The 25,477-nt window shown below is 43.4% G+C and overlaps 1 protein-coding gene across 2 annotated transcripts in view; it reads left to right on the top strand.

Moving 5' to 3' along the window:
* The window catches only part of dmd (dystrophin), a 234,151-nt gene that overhangs the window by 102,048 nt on the left and 106,626 nt on the right, over positions 1-25,477 (top strand). Inside the window, exons 9-20 of one of the 2 annotated variants that reach the window (XM_034677504.1) lie at positions 197-396; positions 5,181-5,309; positions 6,872-6,967; positions 7,243-7,341; positions 8,449-8,630; positions 9,349-9,499; positions 12,080-12,199; positions 15,829-15,930; positions 18,312-18,419; positions 18,514-18,693; positions 21,571-21,740; positions 23,393-23,516. In XM_034677504.1, coding sequence (XP_034533395.1) covers positions 197-396; positions 5,181-5,309; positions 6,872-6,967; positions 7,243-7,341; positions 8,449-8,630; positions 9,349-9,499; positions 12,080-12,199; positions 15,829-15,930; positions 18,312-18,419; positions 18,514-18,693; positions 21,571-21,740; positions 23,393-23,516 — 1,661 coding nt within the window. The remainder of the gene's footprint in view (positions 1-196; positions 397-5,180; positions 5,310-6,871; positions 6,968-7,242; positions 7,342-8,448; positions 8,631-9,348; positions 9,500-12,079; positions 12,200-15,828; positions 15,931-18,311; positions 18,420-18,513; positions 18,694-21,570; positions 21,741-23,392; positions 23,517-25,477) is intronic. The other variant, XM_034677505.1, reaches the window with a different exon arrangement.

Raw genomic sequence — 25,477 nt, 5'->3', positions numbered from 1 at the left:
GGCAAATTTTTTAGCTTTTGCTTTGAAGTCAATAAAGAAGTACATGTGAGCTAGGAAGTGGTTTTAAAAGAGATTTGTATTATTTGAAAAGACAATAAAGTGCCATTAGGAGTTGTCAGAGTTTAAAGCTCCAGTAAGTAACTATTTTGCATCACTATTCCAAACTGACTCATATTTTCTTCCACCTTCTCCTCAGATGTGGCCGTGCCTCACCCGGACAAGAAGAGCGTCATCATGTACGTGACGTCACTCTTCCAGGTGCTCCCCCAGAGCATCTCCATGGAGGCCATCAAGGAGGTGGAGACGCTGCCTCGAGCGGGCGCGGTCAATGTCGCCGCCCGGGTGACGACAGAGGAGCACTACCAGATCCAGACCCAGCAGCGCTTCTCCCAACAGGTTGGATACAAACACATGCGCACATTGTTTCAGTGTTGCTGCTTCGATGGATGCCATGTGACACGTGTTATGGCTCAATGTTGGTTCACCTTTGATCCCAGGCGAGGGACTCCTTCATCCTCTCTCTATTTATGTCTGGTCATCTTTAGACGTTTGTCTGATGACTTAGAGACTATAACTTGGATAATTTCAATGTTTTTTGAGGTGTAAAAACAAACAAACGAGCCCCACATGTTGTCACAGAATCATGGCATCTCACCTCAGCAACATTCAACTTGGTGTCACCTCTCTGATTGACCCTCCTGTCAATCATCATGAGAACAAGTTGAATGGCGACAGTGGCATCTTGTTTATCAGTGTTTCTCATGCTACAGTAAGAAGCCATGCCTTACTTCCCATGAGCCTTTTCTCTGCATGCATCGTCTGTGCACTCACTTGCTCTTTCCAGCTCCTCTTCTTATTTACATTCATTGCTTTGTTGTGGAGGCAGCGCCCACGCCAAACAATATTGCTCAAGTAGACTCTATAGTATTGCATATTATGACTGCAGCTGTTAGCACAATCAGCTCCACAACAGCATTATCTACCCCGGTTACAAAATGAGTGTGCACTCCTCCTTAGCATCCCGCCAACCCGCCACTTTAGCACGATTACTAAGTGGGCTTGTGAAGTTCCCAGCAGGACCCCTCTCTTCGTCGACGCTGGAACTGAAGGGGATGATCTCTGCTCTCACATGTCCTCTGATTTCTCCTTAATCAGCGCTCTACGGCTGCAACACCAACAACAGAATTAATCAGAGACTTTCTGCAGAGGGTTGATATCTCGGAGAGTAAACTCGATAACGAAGGGTCGGGTAACAGCACTTAAGTTTTACATCCCTCAGAGCTACAAAAGAAGAAGATAAGCCCAGATTTCAAACTCCTCTTCCCCTGCAGTCCTTCAAATTACAATTAAGGTGCTAACCGGCAGCCGCGCAGGCTCACATGCATTGTTAGAGTGATTAAGAAAAGCTGTTTACTTTCAATGATAAATTGGGTAATAGGCAGTTTGATATATTTACTTCTCAGTGGTATCGCAAACTGAAAGACGGTTTCCATGAGGAGCCAGCAGCGAGCAGATTATCAGAACTACTTTAATTACGAGGCGTGATTAAGAGGAGAAAGTGCCGCAGAGTTATGGAAAGAATTTGATTATCGGGAGTGAAAAATCGAAATCATGAGATCTAATCCACAAGATAACAACCTCAAGGCTTTGTTGATCATAAAATGTTATTAGACAGGAAATCTGTTGAGGGTAAACTTTATTATTTTGTTAAAAATTGTGCTGTTAACTCAAAAAAACAACTATTAAATATAGGAAACATACGCCACAAAACACGCTCTTAAAGCTCCAGTGAGGAACTTTAGGGTTCTGTTGATCTTGGCACCCCCTGTGGACAAAAATATAACTCTTACCTCTCAGCTGATCTTGCTCTGTGCTCATAAAAGTAGCATTGAGTTAGAGCCACCAAAACGCCCAGTAGCTGGACACTGTCAGCTTCGTAGTCACATGTTAGTGTTCTAATCTTTCATGAAACCAAGCAGACGTTCCTTTACTTACCAAATGTCTCCACTTCCACTCATTTGAAATGATCCCCAAGCTCTTACAAGGCATGCTGGGAGATGTAGTCCCTTGCTAGCTTTCAAAGAAATCTGCGGTGTCGCTCTCAAAGTCTCCAAAGTTGAGACAGAAACTCTGAATGAAAGAAGGAATCTGGAGATGGAGCAGCACTGACCTTTAGAGCCCAGTTAAGCCGAGGTCAGAGTCATGCTATCACCCCAAATCGCAGCAGGATGGAGAGCGCTTCCCGGAGTAATGGCTGGTAATATTATTATCTCACTCAGTTTAATGGCCACATCAACCCCTCCCTACATCAGCCCTCCGTCTGGGAGCGGAGAGAAACTGCAGGGCCTTCGTCGTCTTCAGGGAGTCAGGCTGACAGAGCGACAGAAAGACGAGCAGAGGGAGACAAAAGTGGCATAAAAGATAAGAGGGCAAGGAGAGGAAGCGAAGGAGGTGTGAAGATGTATAAAGATGTACAGAGGGATGAAGAGGGGCGATGAAGAGTGAGACGGAGCAGACAAATAGAGAGTGTGAGGAACAAGTCAGACGGCAATAAAACGGGAGCCGAGAGGAGGAAAAAAGAGTAACTGACAGCGGCTATTATCTACCTCCCCCCTCATCTGTCATCATCAGAGCCGCGCTGTCACCACCTCCTTACATCAACACCATACCACCGCCACCACCTGGGACCCAAGGAGGAAGACACACTCCAGCTTTTCATGGGTAGAGCAGTGGAAGCAAAGTTAGAGTCGGTAGAAAAAGTCTGCTTTTCCTGCAGCCTCATTTCGTGTGTCCTGTTGCTCCAAAGCTCCGCCCGCCTGCTGCTCAGATAAGGTGAAACAAACGCTTGATTCCAGGGTCGGATCGCCTCTGGCTTTCTGCTCTTTGCAGCAAGGAAAGCGCCTAATCCGCCTTGAAAGAGAGGAAAAGGGGAAAACAGCAAGAGGTAAACACAAAGCAGAGGACAGACGGAGAGCGCTGTCAGGTGGAGGGAAGAAGAAAAGAAGGAGAGGTAGAGGATGGAGGTGAAAGGGGAGATTGATAGCTGGGGAGAAGGAGCAGAGACAGGGAGAGATTAAACTTTTACGACGTCTGTGGGGGAATGGTTGACTTGGTTTTAGCGATGCAGAGGCGGCCAGGAGAGGCGGCTGGGGAATGTCAAACAAGCGGGAGAATCAGTCGTCAATTAAAAGTTATTTGTCCTTCCAAAATAAGAGCTCGGCTTTTGAAATATGGAGTGTTCAAACTCTGGAAATAATTCCATTATGCTGCATTAGTAAACTGTGAAAATGCAATCAACAGCACCATATATTTAAACACTTAAAGGCCAAAGGTATGCAGAGGAGGTGGGTCTGTTTTACAGCTTTAGATTACTAATGGCAAAGCTACAACATACACGTTTGTCCGGCTCAGCTTGAGACTTTTGGGGTCCAGTAGCTCCTCAGGCTGCTCTTAAATCTGGGCCTGGAATCAGTCTTGAAATATTGAAGACACACAGAGTAACACACAGCGATCTCAGTCCCTTATGCCGTCACTAAACTGACAGTCAGATGAAAGTGGCATTCTCAAGCATCAGCATTTTTTCAATGAAAGAGCCGATTGAGTCATTAAACAAAAAAACATTTTGAATTGAAGAGGAAAATAATGACTCTGCTCTGACTCGCACTTCAGAATCTACTTTCTGTTGTTGGTGAGTCATCCTCTGACTAATGAAGTATTCATGTAATTGCCTCTGTCTCTGAGTAGACCACGTTAAGTGTTAATGCACACCAAGATGCAGCGCTGAAAGGCACACTCATCCCCCCCGTTTTGTAGACTCCAAACCTCGCAGTAGCTGCACAACCGACTGTGAACCATATCCACGAGGCTTCATTTGAAGCTGTGTTTGCTGCGCTCGTAATGAATCATTAGTGACTCATTGCCGTTTTGAATGAGCCCATCTTTTTTAGATTTCATCAAGCATGCTAAACATTTGGAAAGGTTGAGGAGGATCACTCCAGAATGAATAATGTATCACACGCAGCAGAGGAAGAGGGAGGTAGTGTGCTGCACACCTACACTTCAGGTGAACTTGTAGTTGTTCTTTCTCTTCGGCCACTACTACCACAACAGCATGAGTGAATTTCAAGCCGTGAAGCAGTGATCTCTGTCTCCCCGAGGAGGAAAGGATGTGGAAAACTCCACTGGAGGAGTGGAAGGATGTGGATGATGTGTAGGAGTTGGACAGAGAGCTGCTCACTCCAACAACAGCTTTGATTGTGTGCTTCTGTCTTCTTCATAACACAGCTGATCTCCCTCTGTCTCTGTCTCCACCATGTCTCAAACATGTCAGCTTTTTGTGTCTCTGAGTTTCCATCCGAGGATGTTTTTGAAGCATAGATTTGATAACATGATATGTAGACACATCTGCTGAGACCATTTAAAATCGAACCTTAAAAAACGGTGTCATCTCCTCTGAAGAACTTCTGTTTGTGTTGAATTTGGCTCCCCCTGTCCCCTTAAGATTTAAAATAAAACTAATTTGAAATAGTCAATCCTCATGCTGGTGATCAATAATGATCTGAGTGTATTTCACAGCATGCTAAACTTCCTTACAGGAGCTTTAAGTACAAGTTATTTAAGAGATCATCAGTCTTCAGTCTAAATATAAAACGGTTCCTAAGTGTGACTTTGTGTTTCGCTCCACGCTCTAAGTTCAGCACCGCCCTCCTGAAGATGTTTGGTAGTGTCAAGGCGCTCTCTTGTTTTTCATCTCCAGAGAACATTAAATAAGGCAGCACTTTTAACATTTGCTAAAATGAAAGTAAATGACTCCTTGCTCAGAATAAATCCCTAACACTCTCCATTTTTCTGCTAAATGTGTTTTTCGACACTCTGGTAATGGAAATGCAGCTAATCTGTATTTCTAAAGTTCAACTAAAATTAGCTTGACATTTGGATGGAAACAGAGCTTTATGTGTGATTATTCATGTTTCTTTTTTCCCCACTTTTCTGCTTCTTCCTCATCACCACTCTCTCCATTGACTCTCCTCTCTCCTGCTTGTCTGGCGTTTTCTTTCTCTCCTATATGATTTGGCTTTTCGGATCCCTCGCTTCTCTCCCCTGGCCTCTCTCGCCAACACTCTGTCTCTGTCTCTGTCTCTGTCTCTGTCCTCTTCTATCTCTACATCTGTCTCTCTCAGATCACAGTGAGTGTGGCTCAGGGCCGAGTGCGGAGCCCCTCCCCTCAGCCTCGCTATAAAAGCTATGCCTACACCCAGGCTGCATATGTCAAGTCGCCCGAGCAAAAGAGGAGGCGTGTTACTGATCAGGTCCGTGTCTCGCTGTGCTAACCCTCCACGCCAAACATCCTTGTGCCTGTGCATGTTTCGGCTGCTCACCTGGTGTTCTGTGTATTTGTCTGTGTCTTACAAAAAAGGTCCGATACACCAAGTCTCTAAAGGAACAAGTCCTCTGCTACACGTGTGGAAATCTGATTGAAGTCACAGTTTCATTGTTAATTACGAGACTTGCTGAGTCGGACGTTTTTTGTGTTGTGGTTTCATTCAACTTGTAGAAATGTGTTGTATCTTGTTTTGAATGTGACAAACATTAGATCTGAACTCCCTGCAATACTGTGAATAAGGACATGCCCTAAAATGTGTAACTATTCCTTTAACATAAAAAGAGATCTGACAGTGGGATCAATCCTGTGTTTATCAAAGCTAAAAGTTACCCAGCCCCAGAACTTTCTTTACAAACAAACACGCATCAATCTGTCTGCAGTCAATAAACAGCACCCAGGGAACACGCAGAAACAGCCTCTGTGCATCCGCCCGTCGCGCTCTGTTTTGATGTGTCCTTTCTACTCCAAAACATGACATTTCCAAATGTTCAGATGCGTTTTCAAAGCCGTCACCCTGGGCGGCGGGACTAAATGTGGCCCATCATTTGCTCAGACTCGGACGGAAAGTATTCAGAGGCTGTGTCAAATATTTAATGTGTCAGCGGGGGGTCTTGACTCGACTTGGCTGGCACCTAAAATGCCGTGTGAGAGGAAAAGATAATTTGTCAGATAAGGCTTACTGGAGCACACCCACTGTTCTTTGAAACGCAGGATGTAAAGCATAAAAATCTGTGTCATAGCAACAAAGTTTCTCCTCTCCAGGAAATAAGGAACGGGGCTGACATTTTACAACATATTGTCCTCAGATTGCATCAGAAAACCTGTGAGTTATGAGGACAACACAGTGCGCACACGTGGAATTTAAATCAGCTGACACATCTGACATTTATTTCATGTTTTAACACACAACAGGAAGTAAAATCAGCCTGGAAGGACTCGTTTCTGAGTCTCTGCCGAGCGTATTTGTGAATTGAAACAAGCAGGAAGGGAGAGCAGTGCTGACTGTGGCTGGACGGTTATCAGCGCCGTGGAAGGGCCCTGTGTATCTTTTCAGGACCTTATTACCGGCAGGAAGAATAGAGTGAGAGGAGGAGCGCGGGGCCGAGATAAAAAGAGAGAAGTTGTTAGTGTCCAGATCAGTAGCGGGCACACAAAGAGAGATATGGTGAGAGAGGGAAAGAGGACAAGTTGTTAAGGTTGGACAGAGGCCAGAACTGCTTGTCGGCACCAGTAATGGCAAACACTAACAGGCCTCTCCTCATCTCTCTCCATCTCCCGTCTCCCACTTTCTCTCGTGCTGCCTGTTTATTTTTCTACTTACCTCTCTACCTCCCTCCCTCTTTCCACTTCTTACATATTTCACTTTTCCTTCCCCATGTCCTCTGCGTCTTCCTCCTTTGTCCTCTGCCTCTCAACCCTGACACCATCCATTCCTCCACTTCTCCTCCTCCTCCTGTTATCTCCCTCCCCATCCCCTTCCATTTTTAGTTCCTAACGCCCAGCCAGGAGGAGCTGCAGCGGGGCCTCAGTCCTCTGCCTCCAGGATCCACTAGCTTGGAGAGCTACCAGGCTGCACTGGAAGAGGTATGGTAGACATACATTTAAAATGACACTAGAGTTTGCTTTTGTTTATCATAAAGACGTATCAGTATGAATTTGAATGTGTTTCACAACCAATCAAAAGCTCCTTACTGTGGCTTTAAATTGCCCCTTTGTTAACACACGTATGTCGGCCCCATTTTGACACTGAAATCTCAAATTCACCTTCAAATAAGTTGTAAGAAAGTCAAGTTGAAAGAGGCCTCATGTTCGATATACTGCATTTTGTTTAAGTCACATTCTGTTTATTGAATCTGAAGGTTCTGACGTGGTTGCTGTCGGCCGAGGACGGACTCCAGGGACAACCTTCAATCTCCAACAGCGTGGAGGAAGTGAAGGAGCAGTTCCACACACATGAGGTGATTTCCTTTGCTCTTAACAAGGCTCACATTTAATGCTGCACTGATATCAAAGGAGTACATATTCAGATTGTCATCCTGACATAATATAAAACTGTTAATGTGGGAAAAAAACAGCTCACACGTTGTTGCTGTGTGCAGAAGCCCTGACACCGTGGTAATGGAAAGCCGGCTTTAATTGGTCATACTATCCAAAGTATTAATTTTCTAATTCTTCCTCCTATAACAGAGCATCTGTTTGATACTAAAAAGACATGTTAGTCAGGAAAGCCACGACAATGAGACTATAATGAGGTGTTAAATGAAGCAACATAATGAGATGTTAAATATTTTGAAATGAGACTTTCTTCCAGTCATAACAGAACAACAATTACGTCCCCCTGCAGAAGCTGTAAACAAACATACTTCAACACAGTTCTGCAGGGACAAAACTGCACCCCAAGAAACAACAAAGAAGTTCTAGTAATGGCAGCAATCATTCCATAACAACATACCATCTCCAATAACTAGGAAAACTGTGTAGTTAGAGACATGAATGAGCTTCTTTCAAACCGCACTAAAGGGCCAGGCTTGAAAAGAATGCAGTAATGAGAGCAGAGTGGCTCGTCATCCAAAAAAACACCTCTGCTGTTTGTTGTTTGGGGGCCAAAAAACAGGGACAGGAACATGAAGAAAGATCACAATGCAACAAACTACAAATCCCTGGATGCCTTTAGGTGTGAATCAGAGAGTGTATGTAGCTCATTCTGGACTGATATGTGGATTTTTAGCTGCCGCAGCACCGAGCAGCTGTTCTAAAGCTACTGTAAGTGTTGAAAGGAGGCTGATGAATGTGGACTTGCAGGACTACTAGCTTACAATCGACTTTTATGCTCTCAAAATTAAATTAACTCTGGCCATTTTTCTGTGTGAGACCCTGGAAGGACCGTATGAGAGCTAAGTGCTCCAGGGAAAGTAGATTAAGAACTAAAGCGAGAGCTGGAAATGTGTTTGGAGAGCAGTTTAAAGGGGTCATTCGGCAGGAGTAGTTATGTGAAGCCCTCCTCCTCTTACAGAGCAGCAATTAGCCAAAATGAGCGAACATGTGTGTGAAATGTCTCTCGACAGGGCTACATGGTGGAGCTGACCACTCACCAGGGCAGCGTGGGGCGGGTGCTCCGGGCCGGCGCTGCTCTGCTTGGGGAGGGGAACCTGAGTGAGGACGAGGACTCAGAAGTCAGGGAGCAGATGAACCTCCTGAACTCTCGATGGGAGCACCTGAGAGTGGCGAGCATGGAGAGACAGACCAGGTACACACACTGCAGCAGCTCATATTGTTTGTGTTCCACGTGTGCAGGTGGAAGGGCGGGGAGCTCAGAGACATGCTGCCAGATATAACTTACTGCATGCAAATGATAATTCTCCATGATGAGAGTTCTGACTGATCATTAGTAACTTAAGCGACACAGCTACAAAAAAGAAGCTTCAGATAAGATTCAAACTCAAACAAACACACATCATATTTACTTCCTGTCACAGAAAGCACAGAGAAATATAGTTTCATGCTTCTTTCCATCTTAATTTAGCCCCATGAATAAAGTTTCTTCTCTCTGCACACAATGAATAAAGGTCCTCACTGTCGCCAACATTCACGCACACAAAGAGCCGCGGCCTTCTAATTATGGTGAACCCAATGATAACTGACACCAAGCCAAATTTAATTAACTGTTCAGCTATCTCCTTTGATAATCTTGTGATTCAGGCACAAAGCTGAGCAGACATGGCCTCGACTACCAAACACCACTTAGACAAGACAGCCAGGGTCTGCTGGAGTGCAGGGGTGAAAGTGAGAGCAGGACGGGGGGGCTCTTCGAGTTTCTCCCAATTAGATCAGCAGCAGTCACCGCTGGAGGCAGGCGTGTGTTTAAGGAGACCTTCTGCTCTCCGCGCTGTTCTTGATCCGTGGTATCGTCATGTGTTTGGAAACTCACTGATTTCTCTCTCCCTCTCCATCTTTCTCTCTCTCAGACTCCACGAGGTCTTGATGGAGCTGCAGCACCAGCAGCTGCAGCAGCTCACAAACTGGTTGGACGCGACGGAGGCGAGAATCAAGAGGATGGGGGCTCAACCGCTGGGTCCAGACCTGGAGGACGTGAAGCACCAAGTGGAGGAGCACAAGGTGGGACTGAAGCCCTGGATGAAAAACACGTCTTACCTAACCTAGTGTGACATGTGATTAACTTCACACATATACAATGATAACAGAGGTATACCTGAAGTACAGAACTAACTTCTATTATTAATAGCAATAATAATAAAATTAGAAATCAGAAATATAAAAATATGAAAATCACACAAAATAAATATTCTAATGAATGTTCAGAGCATTTTGTTAGAGGTGAGAACGTACCCAGAAGGTTAATCTGACTCAGATTCAGTTTTGGGAGACGTACGGTGAAGAAGATTCTGGTTCAGAATGTTTAGCTGACATTTTAGTTTCTTTGTCACACTTCCTGGTGTCAAAACGTTCAAGTCAACAGTTCCCCTAAAGCTTCACCCTGTCGCTTTAATAACTCAACAGCTCTGTGTTTAAATGTAGACGCTTCAGAGTGGTGACAAGGGATTCATTTGATATGATTAGGTCACACATCAACTGATCTTTGATGAAACAATACAGGATTAAAAAATCCTCTTTAAATTGGACATTTCAATTTCCAAGTTTCAAACTTTATAAATGCCAAGCTGCTGTTTTCAAGTTCGAGAATCTGTGAATCACTTCCAGTCTCAGAAGTCCCGGCATCATTCGTAGTAAAGAATAATTTGTGTATTTCCTCTAAGACTATTCTAACTCACTGAGGATGATTGTGAGACAGAGCGGCGGCTCGCAAACAAAGACTGAATGGATCCTCTTTGTTGCCATTGTTTTTGCCAGCTGCTGTTACCAAGGTCAGAAATGAATCATCCTTCTCAACAGAGATCTGTTGAGGACTGCAGTGTGCTCAGGAGTGTCAGGCTCTGCTCCGCAGTCAATTTAACTCCATCTGTTGGCTGCACAGTTTGAAAAATGATTTAACACCTTTAGAAAGCATAAAATCCTCTGACTGTTTACTCAGTATTGTCGGAGGTTTCGCTTTCTCCTCTCAGTAGGAGCTTGAGGAACAACAATTAGCCCACCTCACCACTTAGAGGCAAAGATTAAATGAGCTGAAAACACTTAGAGGTGCGCTGACTTCGACTTCGGAGCAGCGGTGAGTATGATGAGTTGACAGAACGTTGAGTTAGGTTTGTTTTCTGGCTTTTCTGCCACTTAAAGGAGGAGAAACCGTCTTTGATTGGCCAAATTACAACCAATCGAACAGCTGTGCCATTTTCCCTTGAACACAACACGCTGTCAATCATTTCTAAATCACAGGTTTACCACAGAGAGAAAAACGGCACACTCAGGTGCCATTCTAGTCCATCTTACCTTTTTTTTCCCTTTGCAACCAATTCCCCTGCTGCACTCAAGGATCTCTGTTTTTTCCTCTGTGGCTGCAAACAGTTGAGAGGAGCTTTGAAACCCTGTTACCAGCAGCAGGAGGTCTCAACAACATGACTGTATTTTACACATGTTTGTTTAAGCTGAAGGTCCTCTGTTCAGCCTTCAACTCTATTCTCTGAAACTTTTCATCACTGAAAAACCTCTTGTGTATACGTTGGATCTTTGACGTTCACGCTTATTACATCCTCTTTTCTTTGAACTCATTGTTAACAGTCACATTTATTTCTTCATTATTGTGAAGAGCGTATTGTTCCTTCTGTTGTGTGATCACAATCCAAAGCATGAAGATTTAATATATGTGCAGCCATGAGCTGAAAGCTTTGAGTAAGCATTTCTCCCTCACCCTGTCTCGTCTCAATGTCATCTTGAAATATAGTTTACATCACTCACAGCTGCAGCTGGACAAATTAGAATATTTTGAAAAAGTTTAACATTATCCATCAGTTAGTTTAGAAGTTGAATTGAATATATTCTGGACTCATTATATGCAGACTCAAATGTTTCATAATTTTGGCTCAAAAACTTTAAAAGTGTATTTAAAAAAATGAGAAAACTTTTAAGTTTCTCTCTATTCAAACATTATAAACACCTTGTTTCTACTTCAGTACACACAAACACAATCAAGGGTAGGACTGCTGACTTGACAGAAGATGATCATAGACACCCTCCACAAGGAAGGGACGCCACATGATTTTTATGAGCTATAAGCCAGAATGATTATTTAGTGTAATTATGAAGACTTTAAGCTTTAACTGATGAAAAGTTTGAAAAATCAGCTTGATTCAAAACATTTTCCACATCAGACAAACTGAAGAAAGCGTCAAACTCAAGCTGTTTTTCAAAAAATGTGTTGTCTTCAACAAGTAAAACATGTTTAGTGTCTTCAAAAACTGAAGACAAAAAGTGTCTGGATGTTTGGAAAAGGACTCAAAGATTGTGCAAAGACATGAATCAAAGTTTCAACTTTGTTTGAAACTGCCACAAAGAAAAGACATTGTTCTTGTGGTGATAATTTTACATTTTGTCTGCCACCCGGTGTTAAAAACAAGAAATATCGCTCTGTTCTGAACTCCTGTGGTTCAACAAGACACCAACAAGTTCAGCTTCTGCTGCTACCACTCATTAAACCCCCATCTGAAAAGAACTGTGTGTGCATCACTGCTTTATTTACTCAAATATGTGTGTGTGTGTGTGTGTGTTTCCATGTGTGTGTTACAGCTCTTGCAGGAGGACCTGGAGCTGGAGCAGGTTAGGGTGAACTCTCTGACCCACATGGTGGTGGTGGTGGACGAGAGCAGCGGGGACAGTGCCACCGCCGCTTTGGAGACCAAACTCCAGGTAAGGGAACGCACACACACACACGCACACACGCACACACACGCTTATTTGTTGTCTTTATGGACTCACCATAAACATAATCACTGCCAAAAATCAGCTATTTCGTGATTGGGATCCAGGCTTTTATCCCATATGAGGCTTAAACAAACACACACACACACACACACACACACACACACCTACAAATCTTTAGGTAAGCACACACACACACACACACACACGTTTGATTTCCCCTCACTATAGAAATAACCACAGGCTTAAAACTCTGCTTTTTCCAATTAGGTGCCATGTTTTTGTCCTCATTTGGACGTGTGGTCCCCAATTAAGTTTAATCTGTTATAAGTCCTCAGAAGTAGGCCACAACAAGAACATGCACGCCTACACAAACACATGTACACTGTGCTGAACATGCTCATCTTGCACATTCTGCTAATCACAAAGGGCTTTTGGGAAACACTGTAGGAAGACAAATATCTTGTGGCCTAATTTTCTCTCTTTTTAATAGTATTTCTCGCTCACTCAGCCTTTGCGGTGCGCGTCGGCTCAGCACACTCCCCTCGTTGTTTCTCTGGAAAAACAGATTGAACGAGAGATAGTTCTGTCTTTGGTGTTGTGCGGTAATTAGAACCTCGCCAGTGAGACGTGCCTGTGCTGTGCTGATTTTTGTTTACTCTATGAGTTATCATCGCACAGACTCCAGCTAGGAGCCCGACTGTGCTGCCTGTTTGGTACGCTTCATTCTCCATGCTTGTCTTAACCCCTGATGTATGAGCCCCGGTTCCCCTTGTTAACTCCCGAGGAATAAAGCTGAAATCTATTAGAGATAGAGCCGCTGATCTCCACCTCCATCTGATGCACTGGTCTCAACTGAAGCACACTGCCCCTCGTCACACTGTCACTGGATGCTCTTGTTGGGAGGTCTCTCGCTCTGTCATTGATTAGCCATGCAAGGACGCTCTTACCTGTGACTCTATGAAGCATGGAAAATCTCCACATCTTAAGAATGTGAGATGTATAGTTTCTTATGTTTGGTATTCAGATGTTATAACGTTTAAGATCGAGAGGTGAGGCTTGAGAACAGATAAATATGAAAGCTTTTGCTAGTTTTGTCTTTTCTCCTTTACACTCCCTGTCTCTCTTCGGCTGTCCTATTTAAAAAAGGCAACAAATAGAACCTGAAGACAATCTTCTTGAGGTTTCTATGTATTTATATATTTTCATGTTAGATGGGAAAGTTGAAGAGAGACATCCAACAAAGGCCAAGTTGGGCATTGAATCCTCAGCTGCTGCTGCAAGGACGAAAGCCTTTGAGCCAAACAGGCAATAATTAAAAAGTAATAATAATAATAAGAAATAAATTGATTCTTACTCCCAAAAATCTCCAATGGGTTTAATTTAAATTTCTATTTACTGTGATGATGTGAGTATTTGGAGACGCAGGAGGAGAGGTGTAATTAGATGATCCAATTAAAAGAGCGGTCAGATTGGCTCGCCCCTCCCTTCAGGACAAGACGCTCCTGTGATGCATGAGAAGTGTGATCCTCCATTAGTCAACGTCTATTAATACAAACTGTTTTCTTCACAACACACTCCTCTTCTTCTTCACTGATAAAGTACAAACTCATGTGCTAGCTAGTTTGTGTGCTCCGTGCTCCAGTAGAAACATGGTGGAGCAAAGATGCAGCCTCTGTACAAGTGGATCTGCACCTGTGTAGATATAAAAAGGTAGTATACGCTCATTTAAACATACTTGTGAGTATTATATTCCATTTCTACAGAGTCTTTTCTGCTCTAAGCCCTTAAACACGACACACAGTGCACCTTGTAAGTGTATAAACTGTGTTTACGCAGCACAAAGCATACATTTCTAAAGAGATGTGGTATAAATATTAATGCTGGATGGTGGATTACAGTTCCTTTACATCTCCAGACATGCACATTAACATTGTGAGAGGCTTCAGGCCCTGTGATCATCACATCCTGTAAATGCAGAAGCAAAGCAGCGATGTCAGACTGCAGGCCGGATTACAGATAAAAGTTTGAGCAGCACACGATCTGAACCGTGATGTGGAGCTGCCGCTCGAGACGAGGAGAAAAGTTGAAGTCATGCTGATTTCATCTCCAGAGGTTCGGTCTATTGTCATCGGGGAGAGCGGGAGCGAGCAGGCTGAGGTAGATTTGGGCAGAACGGGCGACACACACAACCAGGAAATGAAGAAATTCCGATAATTGGACACGACTGAAACGGAGAAAAGGTTTGAGGAGCTGTGGATAAAAGTAAGCGGCTCTGTCCTGAAAGCAGATTAGCCCAAAAATGAGAATCTCTCCTCTCAAACTTTGGTCGCTGCTGAAAGAAAAGAAAGTCATTTGCATGAATATATTAATGCAGCTGGGAGAATCTTGAATTCAGCGTGTCATATTAAGCTATTCTAATGCAAACCACGCAGAAGTTGTTCTGCATGCAAAGTGTAATCTCACTTAACATCATTAGAAACCAGATGAAACTATGCGTTTGAGGTTTTGCTGGCTGTGTTCCTGCAGTGCGGTTTATTGCAAAATACAGGACCAGCGAGATAAATAGATGAGGGGGAATAGATGAGAGAGAGGGACGTGTGCAGGAATGTAAAAATGCAAATAGAAGGTGCCTTCCCTGGTTTCTCCCCGCTGTTCAACTGTCGCTTGATTAATTACAGACCATTCATCTTAAGATTAACCTGCTGAGTCTCCTTCCACACGTCTGTCTCCAGCCTCTCACTCGTCTCTCACTCCCCCCTCCAACCCACCCCTCCACACATCTCATTGTCTTTTCATTTCCTCTCCTCCCCTCTGTCTCTCTGATGACTCTGTTCGGCGGACACTCTCCGGGTTTCATCTTTGCCAGTTTAGTGAAACGGAAGAGCGTCGGTGCCATTTTGCTCGGCTAACAGCTCAGCTGCCAATACGTTGATACAGTGGAGACAAGGAAAATAAAGTTTCACAGCTCACAGACTCTGAGTGGGTGTGTGTGTCTGCATGTGTGTGTGGGGGTACCTGCAAGTCCTCACAAGAACCAAGTTAGAAAAACTTTGTCACACCCAAACAGAGCCAAAAGCAGCTGTTTTCTTCTCCTTGTTTCATGATTAGCTTTTTAAATCATCATCACAATAATCACTTAGAGGAAAGGACAGAAGGAAATAGGAAAGAGAGAGTAGGGGATGAAACACAGCAAAGGGTCATAGGTCAGATCTGAATTTGTGATCTTAAAATCACCATCATGGCTTTTCCTGCACGATGACACCTTTAAAAAACAGCTCTTCCTCTTTTATTTGATTGTCATTAAACTCCAGGTCATTCCTCCTCACATCGGACTCGTACAGTCAGTGGGTTTCACTCACTCGGATTGAATATAGAGATATATTTGTTCCCCTCATCACTGGATTTCACGCCCGTCCACAATCATGATCAGCCCCGTCCCTCTGGGAGAGGCAGCACCACGAATCAAACTGCATTTTTGGCAGCTGCAGAAAAAACTGTGTTTGAGGCTATGTGATGAAAATGTTTGAGTTACTGAGAGAATCATCAGCTGTAACATGTTTATATATAATTATATCTGTGTGTGTGTGTGTGTGTGTGTGTGTGTGTGTGTGTAGGTGCTCGGTGACCGCTGGGCAGCCATTTGCAGATGGACAGAGGAGCGCTGGATTCTGCTGCAGGAGATTCTGCTGAAATGGCAGCACTTTACCAATGAACAGGTACGAGTGTGTGTTCATAGGTGTGTGTGTGCAGTTTGTGCTGCTCCTATAACAAGGTTAGATCATCTGAATTGTGTCTGTCCCCACATTGTGAAGGCTTTAAGAGAGTTTTTAATCTCCTACAGGGGCTTAAACTCACAGGAGGACAGTAACAAAAAGAAGGGAGATTGCTCTAAACTGTCTGTAACTTCATTTTAGTGACTGAGGCTTCACATTAACTCATCTGTCAAACTTCATTTAGCACCAGAAGGACTGCAGATTTTGTTTCTCACTGGGATCTCAGGGTTTCCAGCCTCATCAGGAGGAACAACAGTGACCAGAAACGGCTTCACGTCTCAGTTAACAACAGGAAGTGTTAAAAAGCACCTGACATTTAATACATGAAGCAGAAAGGTCAACATGTGCAGCTTTAGAGACTCTGATACTGTTGGTAATTCAATCCATGCTACCACCAGTTCTCCACTGTAGTCCAGACTGAAAGATTCTTAAAACAACTGAGTGGATTACTTTAAAATTGCACAGAGTCATAATCCTGTCAGGATTTCTCTTCAAATTTTGTTGACCTCGTTTTTTTTTAATCCAGTGGAGCCAAAAAGACTTTGTTTTATAATGCAGGAAAAATGCTCAAATACCCAGAAGCCTTTGGTATATTTTGTGTTCATCATAATGAGCAATTAAAAGCATGCTAACAGGACAAACCTGCTGCACACAGGACTCACCATGAGCAGAGCACTTTGCAGCATTTAGCAAGTTACAGCAGGAAGGATAAACTTCCTTTAACAGGCAGAAACCTCCAGCAGGACCAGACTCATGTTAGACGGCCTTCTGCCTGGACCGGGTGAGTCGAGAGTTAGTCAACAAGTGGGTCCTCCATTTCTAAGTCATACTTTGCGTCTACTATTGTTGCTAAAGCTGGGTTTGTTGTGCTTCCTTCTTCAGTCAGCTTGCTTCCTGATTGGCTTCACGTGAGAATCAGATCCACAGAATGCGTGCTCGACCGTCAACACAACAACCATCTGATAATCAGCCCCAAAATCTGCAACATTACAATATATATCCCATTGTTGCTGTCAACAGGACGCCCTTTTTGATGCCTTTATTATTTATGAGTCATACTTTCTTCCTCTTCTTCTCTGCTGTTAATATTTATTGCCCCAGCAGACTCCATGGAGGGAATTGAACACATCAGGATATTGTCTTCCTCTGTGGTTTAATGAACGAGGCAGCTTAAATCACAACATCGGATTAAACATGATTAACTGAAAAGTCTTAATTAAAAACCCCAAACAGGATTTTCATTATCCGTCTCTGTGCCACAGTCACTCATTGATGACTGTGAGATGTGTTTAATAGATGATATTTAAGGCTAGAACAAAGGGCAAGATACTTGCGTTTGTGTCATTTCTTGTCATTTTAGTACATGTAATTAAAAAAAGTCTGCTCTCTGAAGCCCTTCATGCACTCTCTGTGTATTTTGTTGCATGGTTGCAGATTAGGTCCAGAATGTAGGAGTGTACGACGCAGCAGCAGCCCATCTGATGAATTGTGATTACTCAGCTGCACACATAAGTGCAGATTCAAAATGAAATAACCTCTCCTCTGTGTTTCATTACGAGGGATCATTGGCTGCGATGGCTTCCAGACATCCATAAGAAGAGAATTTAATTTGATTAATTATTCAAAACATCAGGAAACACATTGGATTCAATTTTCCCCGATCTCTGGCTAAATGCTTGTTTGAGTAGCACCGCGGGCTGAGGATGTAAATGAACTGTCCGCGCGCTGATGGCAGGAACGCTGTAATCCTGGGTAGAGAGAGAGAGAGGGAGAAAGAGGGAGAGAGGGAGAGAGGGAGAGAGGGAGAGAGAGAGAGAGAGAGAGAGAGAGAGAGAGAGACGGTCACACTGTCGCAGCAGGAGACCTCGTCCATCCTTTCTTCTCCTTTTATTTCCTTGTTTCCCCTCGCCTTTCTCCTACTCTTTTCTTCCCCTTTCCCTTCTATTCTCCTTTTTCTATTTCTTTTCCCTTCACGTCCTCTCCTTTTCTCTCTTTCCTTATCATTCCTTTCTTCTGTTTTCTTTCCTGTTTTCTGTTCCATCCCTACTCTCTCCCACTCTTTTCGGTTTCCTTTTCTCTCTACCTCTCTTCTTGTCTCCCCTTATCCCCCCATTTCCTCCTGTCTCTCCACACCTCCTCTCTGCTTATGCTTCTCTAAATTCATATTCGTCACTTGTTGCCCTCTACCCTTCTTCCCTCTTCTTTTCAATTATTTACTCTCTCTGCTTTCAATCCTTCTCTCTCCTCTCCTCTCCTCTCCTCTCCTACTTCCACACCTCCTTTAATCACCTCCTTCTTCCTCTCCTTGTTTCCTCTCTCCTCAGTGTTTGTTTGACTCCTGGCTGACTCAGAAAGAGGAGCTGGTCCGTTCCATAAAGACGTCTAACCTGAAGGATCAGGCAGAGATGGTGGCCTGCCTCCGCCGCCTTGCTGTGAGTCTCCCTGCAGGTTTCTTTCATTCAGAACAGAGAGGAAGAAACCTGCGATCATGAATGTGTCTTTGTGTCTTTATATCTGTCCCTCCAGGCGGTGAAGGCAGACCTGGAGCTGAAGCGACCCACCATGGACAAGCTGTGCTCCATGAGTCAGGACCTGCTGTCCAGCGTCAAGAACAAAGAGGTGGCGAGCAAACTGGAGGCCAGACTGGACAGCTTCGCCCAGCGCTGGGACCGCCTGATCCAGAGTCTGGAGATGAGCAGCTCCCAGGTACGGTACACAAACTCACACCAAACTCAAGTCAACAAACAATCACCAAAACACAACCACATAAGTCGACTTTCTGTCTTCTGCACCATAAAACCGCCTGAGCACAAACCTGCATTGTTTAGTGCGACAGCTCTGCCGATGACCCGCTCTGGTTTCCCGTCAACATAAAATTCTGGCTGCATTCGGACACACTGAGGTCACATTTATCCCGCTGTAAGAACGCCGCTGTGATGAAACTGAGCCCCGGTAGCTGCAAGCGCTTGGCCTGAGGGACGGAGGAAATAAAGGGATTGTCTGGGTGTTAGAGGTCGATGAATACCTACAGAGGGTTATATTACACACAAACAGAGGGTACTGAAGAAGGAATGAGGACATAAACTTGTCTTCTGCTTGCACCTTCCTGCACAACAGCCCGCATAAAGGAGCTGCTTTCAATCAGCAGCAGCGTGCAATTATCACTCTTCATGATCAAATGTTGGATTGTTCAATTGTCACTCCTTCCCCCGCTGTTCTCTCATCTTCTTGTGTAACTACTCAGTTAAATCCTCTCCCTTTTTTATCTCTGTGTTTTCAAAAGTGCTTTTAAAAGTGACACGCTCGCTGACAAGTGATAAGATGGAGATAAAAGGCTTATGTGCGTTTTTTGAATTTGCTGATAAAGATACTGCACTGTCATGTTGCCTTTATTCTTTAAGCCCTCTGGAGTGCTTCATACTGAGTAAATTAATAGAATAATTTATATTGTCGGTTTGAAAAGAAACGTTTACGCCCTGCAGTGTTCCTTCTCAGGCAGCACTTTGTGTACTCAAAAGCTCAGACTTCAAGAAAGGAGATACACTTTGTGTCTTTCTTAATAAAGGTGTAGTTTCCTAAAAATCTAAAACTTTATTCATGCCTGAGAGGCGAAATACAGGGCACAGAGTTTCTTAAATATATGTTTATAGCTACACTATAAAGAGAGTTATTTTTAAATGACAGGATAAACATTAAGAAAACTTTAAAAGCATAAAAATATAGAAATACAAGTCCCAGCTGTTTCCTGTTATTCATAAACCTTATGTTTTTCAAGAAAGTTATATCTTACATTCTTGTGAGGTGTTATTTTAAGATTCATACAGGGGCGTGCACGAAACGGCGGCGGAGTGTGGCACTGCCCCCTAGGAAATGATTGGCCTCCCCAAAATCTAAAACTCTAATTGGTTGTTTGCTTTGTCAGAGGCGGGGCTTAAGTTAAAATCAGCTGTTTTGGCTGTGTTGCAGCAGCTGATGGGAGCTTTCTTTGCATTCGAACATACCTCATTAAAGAATTACTGCATTACATTTATTTTTGATCCTTAGTGTGCAGGAGTTTGCACCAGTGACTACATACGTTTAGAATAATGGTCTGCTTCTTTAGATCACAAAGAGACATCACTATTATTTTCAGTCAGTTTCACAACCACCTAAAAACTCCTTACTGGAGCTTTAAATCAAATTTAGTCTTAAAGCTGAGATTTCATTTCCAGCGACTGGAGATGACCTGAACTCTTATGTAACTGTTGGTCTGAAGGATCTCTGTGTCTCCCTGCCTCTTCAGAGAGAGGTGAAAACCTACACAGCATTTTTCAGGACAATTTTCACGAGTCAGACCCTTCACACAGAATGAGATCATCTTTTAAAGAAGACTTTTCAAAACCGAGATGCATGACGGGGCATTCAGAATCAAAGAGTGCTTCAGACTGTACCTCACAAAGCTTATTCACACACACACTGTCCTCTATTTGGAGTTGCTCAAAACTTCTGTGTTCTTAGTTTGAACTCACTTAATCAAACCCAGCTGATTTGAAAACCCCACTCTCCTCTCTGCATGAAGATAAATGACAACATGACGACAGGTGATTCACATCCAAGGCTGCATCTCCTCTCGCTTCATTACCGACTTGATGTTCTTTTTCACTAACATGACACTTACTTCACTCTGTTACACATCCCTTCATAGTGTGACACGATGTTCAACACACAGACGACAAATCAAACAGCAGCAAATTAAGCTTACACGTGTTACCTCAATAATGTTCTGTAACATTTACAGGTCATAGTGTAAACAAACGCTCCCATTACCTCGTCTTTCTTTCTCTCTGATTCTTTCTCTCTGCCTCTCAATTACTTGTCCATTATAATCAGTCAGATAATTAGCAGATTGACCTCCCCAGGCTCACACACACGCTCCTCCACTTCATCACTCACGCACACTCGCAGGTTTCCATGGCAGCAGGGCTATCGCAGTACTTAGACCCGCTCCTCAAATTTCTCAAAACACACACACAAACAAAGAAACGCACAAACACACACCTGAATGCACGCTTTTATTTTGAAAAAACAAAAAAGCAGCGTTCAGAATCTTGATAAGATTATTTTCTCCCTCTCACATTTTTGTGGCTCTCCCTCGCATGTTTGTGAAGTTGCAATCTGCCAGGGTCCCAGGAAATTCCCAAAGAGCTACTTAACCATCTCACAGCTGTCTGGGCACACACAAACACACACACACACACACTCACACACACACACACACACACACACACACACACACACACGCACACACAGAAAAGACCTCTGGTTGACACCCCACAACCCTCCTGCTGTATTTTTGTTGTGATAATGTGTGATTGATATGACTGATCTTTGACTCATCGCCTCTGAAGGACACTGCTGCACTCTCCAGTGTGTGTGTGTGTGTGTGTGTGTGTGTGTGTGTGTCCACTCAGACAGATGTGAGAGTGTGTTAAGTGGTGATTTGGGATCTGTATGATTTTGACAGATCCTTGTAAACTGGCATGACACCTGCTGTCGCCTGCAGCCTGTTTAAATTTCTGTGTGTGTGTGTGTGTTTACCCGCAGCTCTCCTCGGCCGTCAGCCTCGCCCAGCAGTCCGAACTGACCCACTCTGTCTCCACCACCGTTACCAAGGTGACGACGAGGGAGAAGGTGTCGGCCCTGCGCCAGACCCGAGAGTCGCCGCCACCGCAGAAGAAGAGACAAGTCGTGGTGGATTCCGAACTCAGGAAAAGGTGTGTGTGTGAGCGTGTGCGTGTTGTGGGAACATAAGGAGGTCATCTTTGATTTCTAATGAGTATTGAAACATCAAAAGAGGTTTTTTCTAACTCGTGTGAAATGTTCAGTTTCATGCACCCGTTCTTGCTGTCTTATCTCAGCAGGTAGGTGATGAAAAGAGTCTGATAATGAGACTCTGTGATGCTGATAATAGCCCAGGTCTGAATTGAAGCCTTTGATAGAAGTGAAGTGGGAGTTTTCTGAAAGTCCTGATGCATTTCGTATTGAGTTGTGAAGCCCTAGAGTTAGATCTGTGACGCAGTGGTGGAAAAGCTTCCACCTGATTGGTGCACCGAACCAAATCGGCATCACTTCAGGAGAAAGAGGCGGTAGGTAGCTGTGAGCGTTGTTTGTTTGAGCATCAAGAGACTGCAAGCCTCCAACAATGGCGGCCCGTGGAGAAATTAGCGTGGATGCAACAATAGAAGCAGTTTCATCAGAGCCAGACAACATTACTTTAATAAAAGAAGAGCCTTTAATGCACACATCTTGTAAGCTTGTGTTATGATAGGATGAGATACGATATACTTCACTGTTCCCTTGGGGCAATTTGTCTTGGACTCAAACGCTGAGCATGTACGACTGCTTCCACAACAATACCAATAAAAAGTATTTATTTATTTGATTTTAGTTATCTCTAATCTTGTTATTGTCCTATAATATAATATAACGTTCCTACTTTTAGCAGTAATTGATTCATATTTGTTTTGATATAAGATTAATAATGTATGTTTCATATTGTTCATTAAAAAAAAAGAGAAAAAACTAAAAAAAAAACAACAACAATAAATCACAAGCATCCAGAGAAACACAAACCAAGGAAGCCATAAATAAAACATACTGCACGTTACCCAAACTGCACAAAAACACAGCATCATGATACATTATTTAAGACTCCATCAAGGTCATGTAGTTAACTCCTTGGTGGCGGTGACACATTGCTCTGATTGGACCTTAATAAATGTGGCAGACAGAACCTTCGTCCAATCACCTGCTAAGTTTTTTTAAAGGTTCTGCCCTTCCCAAACTCTGTCTTTGGGGTTACCCAGATGGATGTACAATAAATCCTATGCCATGGTTATATGAAGCAGTCGATCTTTAATGTCCCAACTAAATTCAAGTGTCATATCAAGCACTTTTTCCACCACTGTGGTTGTGTTGTTGTCTTTGTTTATAATACAGATGTGTTTCAGACTTGTATTTTTAAGCAAACCCATAACTCCCAAACTAGAATCCAGAGTTCCAATGACCATTATTGGATGTTTTGTTGCTGTGTAGTAGATCCATTATCTGGTGTCACTTGGGATAGTTGTAGCCTCTTCATCTCCATAATAGCTCTGTTTGTGTGCCGTGAAAAGCTGCTGCAAGTTTTAAAATATACCTGTACTAAGAGTCACTCATGAACAAAGCCCTTCCTGTTCTAGAAACCTGATTGGCTCCGGTGAGATAATGAGGCGACTTCTCCTCGTCTGCCTGATTGAATGGAGTTAATGTTTTGTCTAATGAAGGGAGCCAATCAAGTCTGAGTGTGATGAAGAATCTCTTTCTGACTTCTTGATATCTTCATTTAAAGTATGAATATAAGTCTGAATCATGGGATCATCCATAGGTTCGACGTGGACTTCACGGAGGTCCACAGCTACATGACCCGAGGCGAGGCCATCCTCCAGAGCCCCGAGTTCTCCGTGTCACGAAAGGACGGCAGCATCCAGGAGCTGTATGACAAAGTGCAGGTGAAAACACTGATGCATGTGTGTGTGAGAGAGTGTAAGGCACCCCGCAGAGTTTAATCTCCTGAGACCCGTGATGCTGAAATAACAAGGTTCCACCACACAGCTGGGCTGGAAATGAATTTTACCCTCCGTACAGCAGTCCAACCCGTGAGGACATTCTGAGCCGTGATTATGCAGACGGGACGCGCTGATGTGGCTCCACGTGGAGGGAGGAGACGCAGCAAAGTGTCCATAATGGAGTTTTCAAACTTTAATACAGCAGCTAGCAAAGCATGTCAGCTGAGTGGATGTGTCCTCTGTGGGAGAAATCAAACAAGAGGAATACAAAAAAACCACAGAAGAATCCATGAAGGTCTCTGCGGAGCCATGCTGATAATTCCTCAAGGCTTCAGAAGTTAAATATTTAAGGGAGCTCTCCTTTATTTTCTTTCCAAGGGCAGGATGAAAGGACTGAAACTTCTCTTTTGTATGGTGGCTGGAAGGTCTCATATTCACAATGCTTTGCAAAAGGGAAAAACACAACAGAGATAACACACAGGTGTGAATGTGCACAATAAATATTAAGCTGATGATCCAGTCATGAACACCTGGAGGAGATCATCACATCCTGCAAGACCCTGAAGAACAAAAGCTTTACAATAAGTACAAAGCACAGTGAGTGTGATATACTGTTCACTAAGTCTCAACACAAACGCCCGCCATCTGCTACAACTTCAAATCAGAGGCAGAGACCATTTATTTACAAAACACCCACTTCTACAAATACACTGAGTTAGGAACACGTCTGAATGGATCACACTCACAAAAACTGCTGAGTCATCACAGCTCAAGATAAACAATTCAAGCTGTAGATTAATCCCAGCACAAACTGGTGTGAATGTCGCTCTGTAATTACAAATGGGCGAACAAATCCTTTATAATAAATGAGTTAAAGACTACAACTCCCATCCACAATGCATGAGACTTTTATAAACACTATTTATGGTATTCTGAATGATGTGTGCACTCTGGGAATAGATGCAATGTGATCTATTTCAGGGAGGTGGGTTCCTCAAATCCTTCTGATCTTGTTGCATTTTAAGCTTTCGGTTCTTCTGGTGCAGCAGCTTCTATACCGACAAGAATAAAAGTCCTCCTGAGCAGCACATTAGGAGCAACAGGAGTTTAGATTTCTTTCCATTTGCAGGATTAAGGCGTCAGATCTTCGTAGTGGAGAGGAATCTTGAGTCCTGATCGTTGCACTAAGACCTTCTGATACTTTCTGATCACTTAAAACAAACAGTATTTCTTTCAGTTTCATTAAATCCCTCCAAAACATGCAAACAGGGACATGTAGACATGTAGCAGGAAGTTTTATTTATGGAATTTCAAGTTGTACTGATTTAAATGTTGGTAATGTTGGGGACAATCTAACATGAGGGGCAGCTTAGTCCACGGTCAGCCCTGGTTTTCAGCCCGGTCTGGTCTTAGGAACCACAATAAGCGGCTGATCAGCAGACCTCAAAGACCTTGAGGGGGTGTTGCCTTGCAGGATATCAGAGCTGCATTTAAAGATTAAAAACAAACATATTTTTAAATCTTATAATGAACAGGATATTAACGGATCATCTGGTCGTCATCTGTAGATATTTCTAACCCCTTGTAAAGTGTTTTTTTATCTTCTATTATCACAGCAGCACAGATGAAATAATGCTGAAAAGTCCTTTAACTTTGTTTGTTTAAACACTTAATGTTCTCAGACCCTCTCTTCCCCTCTAAGCTCTCTGTGTTCTGTTCTGAAACGAGCAGACCAGCTCAGGTCGTCCTAAATGTCGCAGCAGAGTGAGATCAGAGGTGGCTGAGAGCTCCACGACTTCTCATTCAGTCTGAGTAACACTGAGCAGAATTGAACATTGATTTTTAGGGTTTTTAATCTTTCCCTGCAATAAATAATAATTGTCCTGCTGTCTGCCTGTCGTCGC

The sequence above is a fragment of the Notolabrus celidotus genome, chromosome 24 (genome assembly GCF_009762535.1).
Source record: "Notolabrus celidotus isolate fNotCel1 chromosome 24, fNotCel1.pri, whole genome shotgun sequence".
NCBI classification, from domain to species: Eukaryota; Metazoa; Chordata; class Actinopteri; order Labriformes; family Labridae; genus Notolabrus; species Notolabrus celidotus.
The sequence above is the reverse complement of the archived record's forward strand: the minus strand, read 5'-3'. Positions and strand labels throughout refer to the sequence as shown.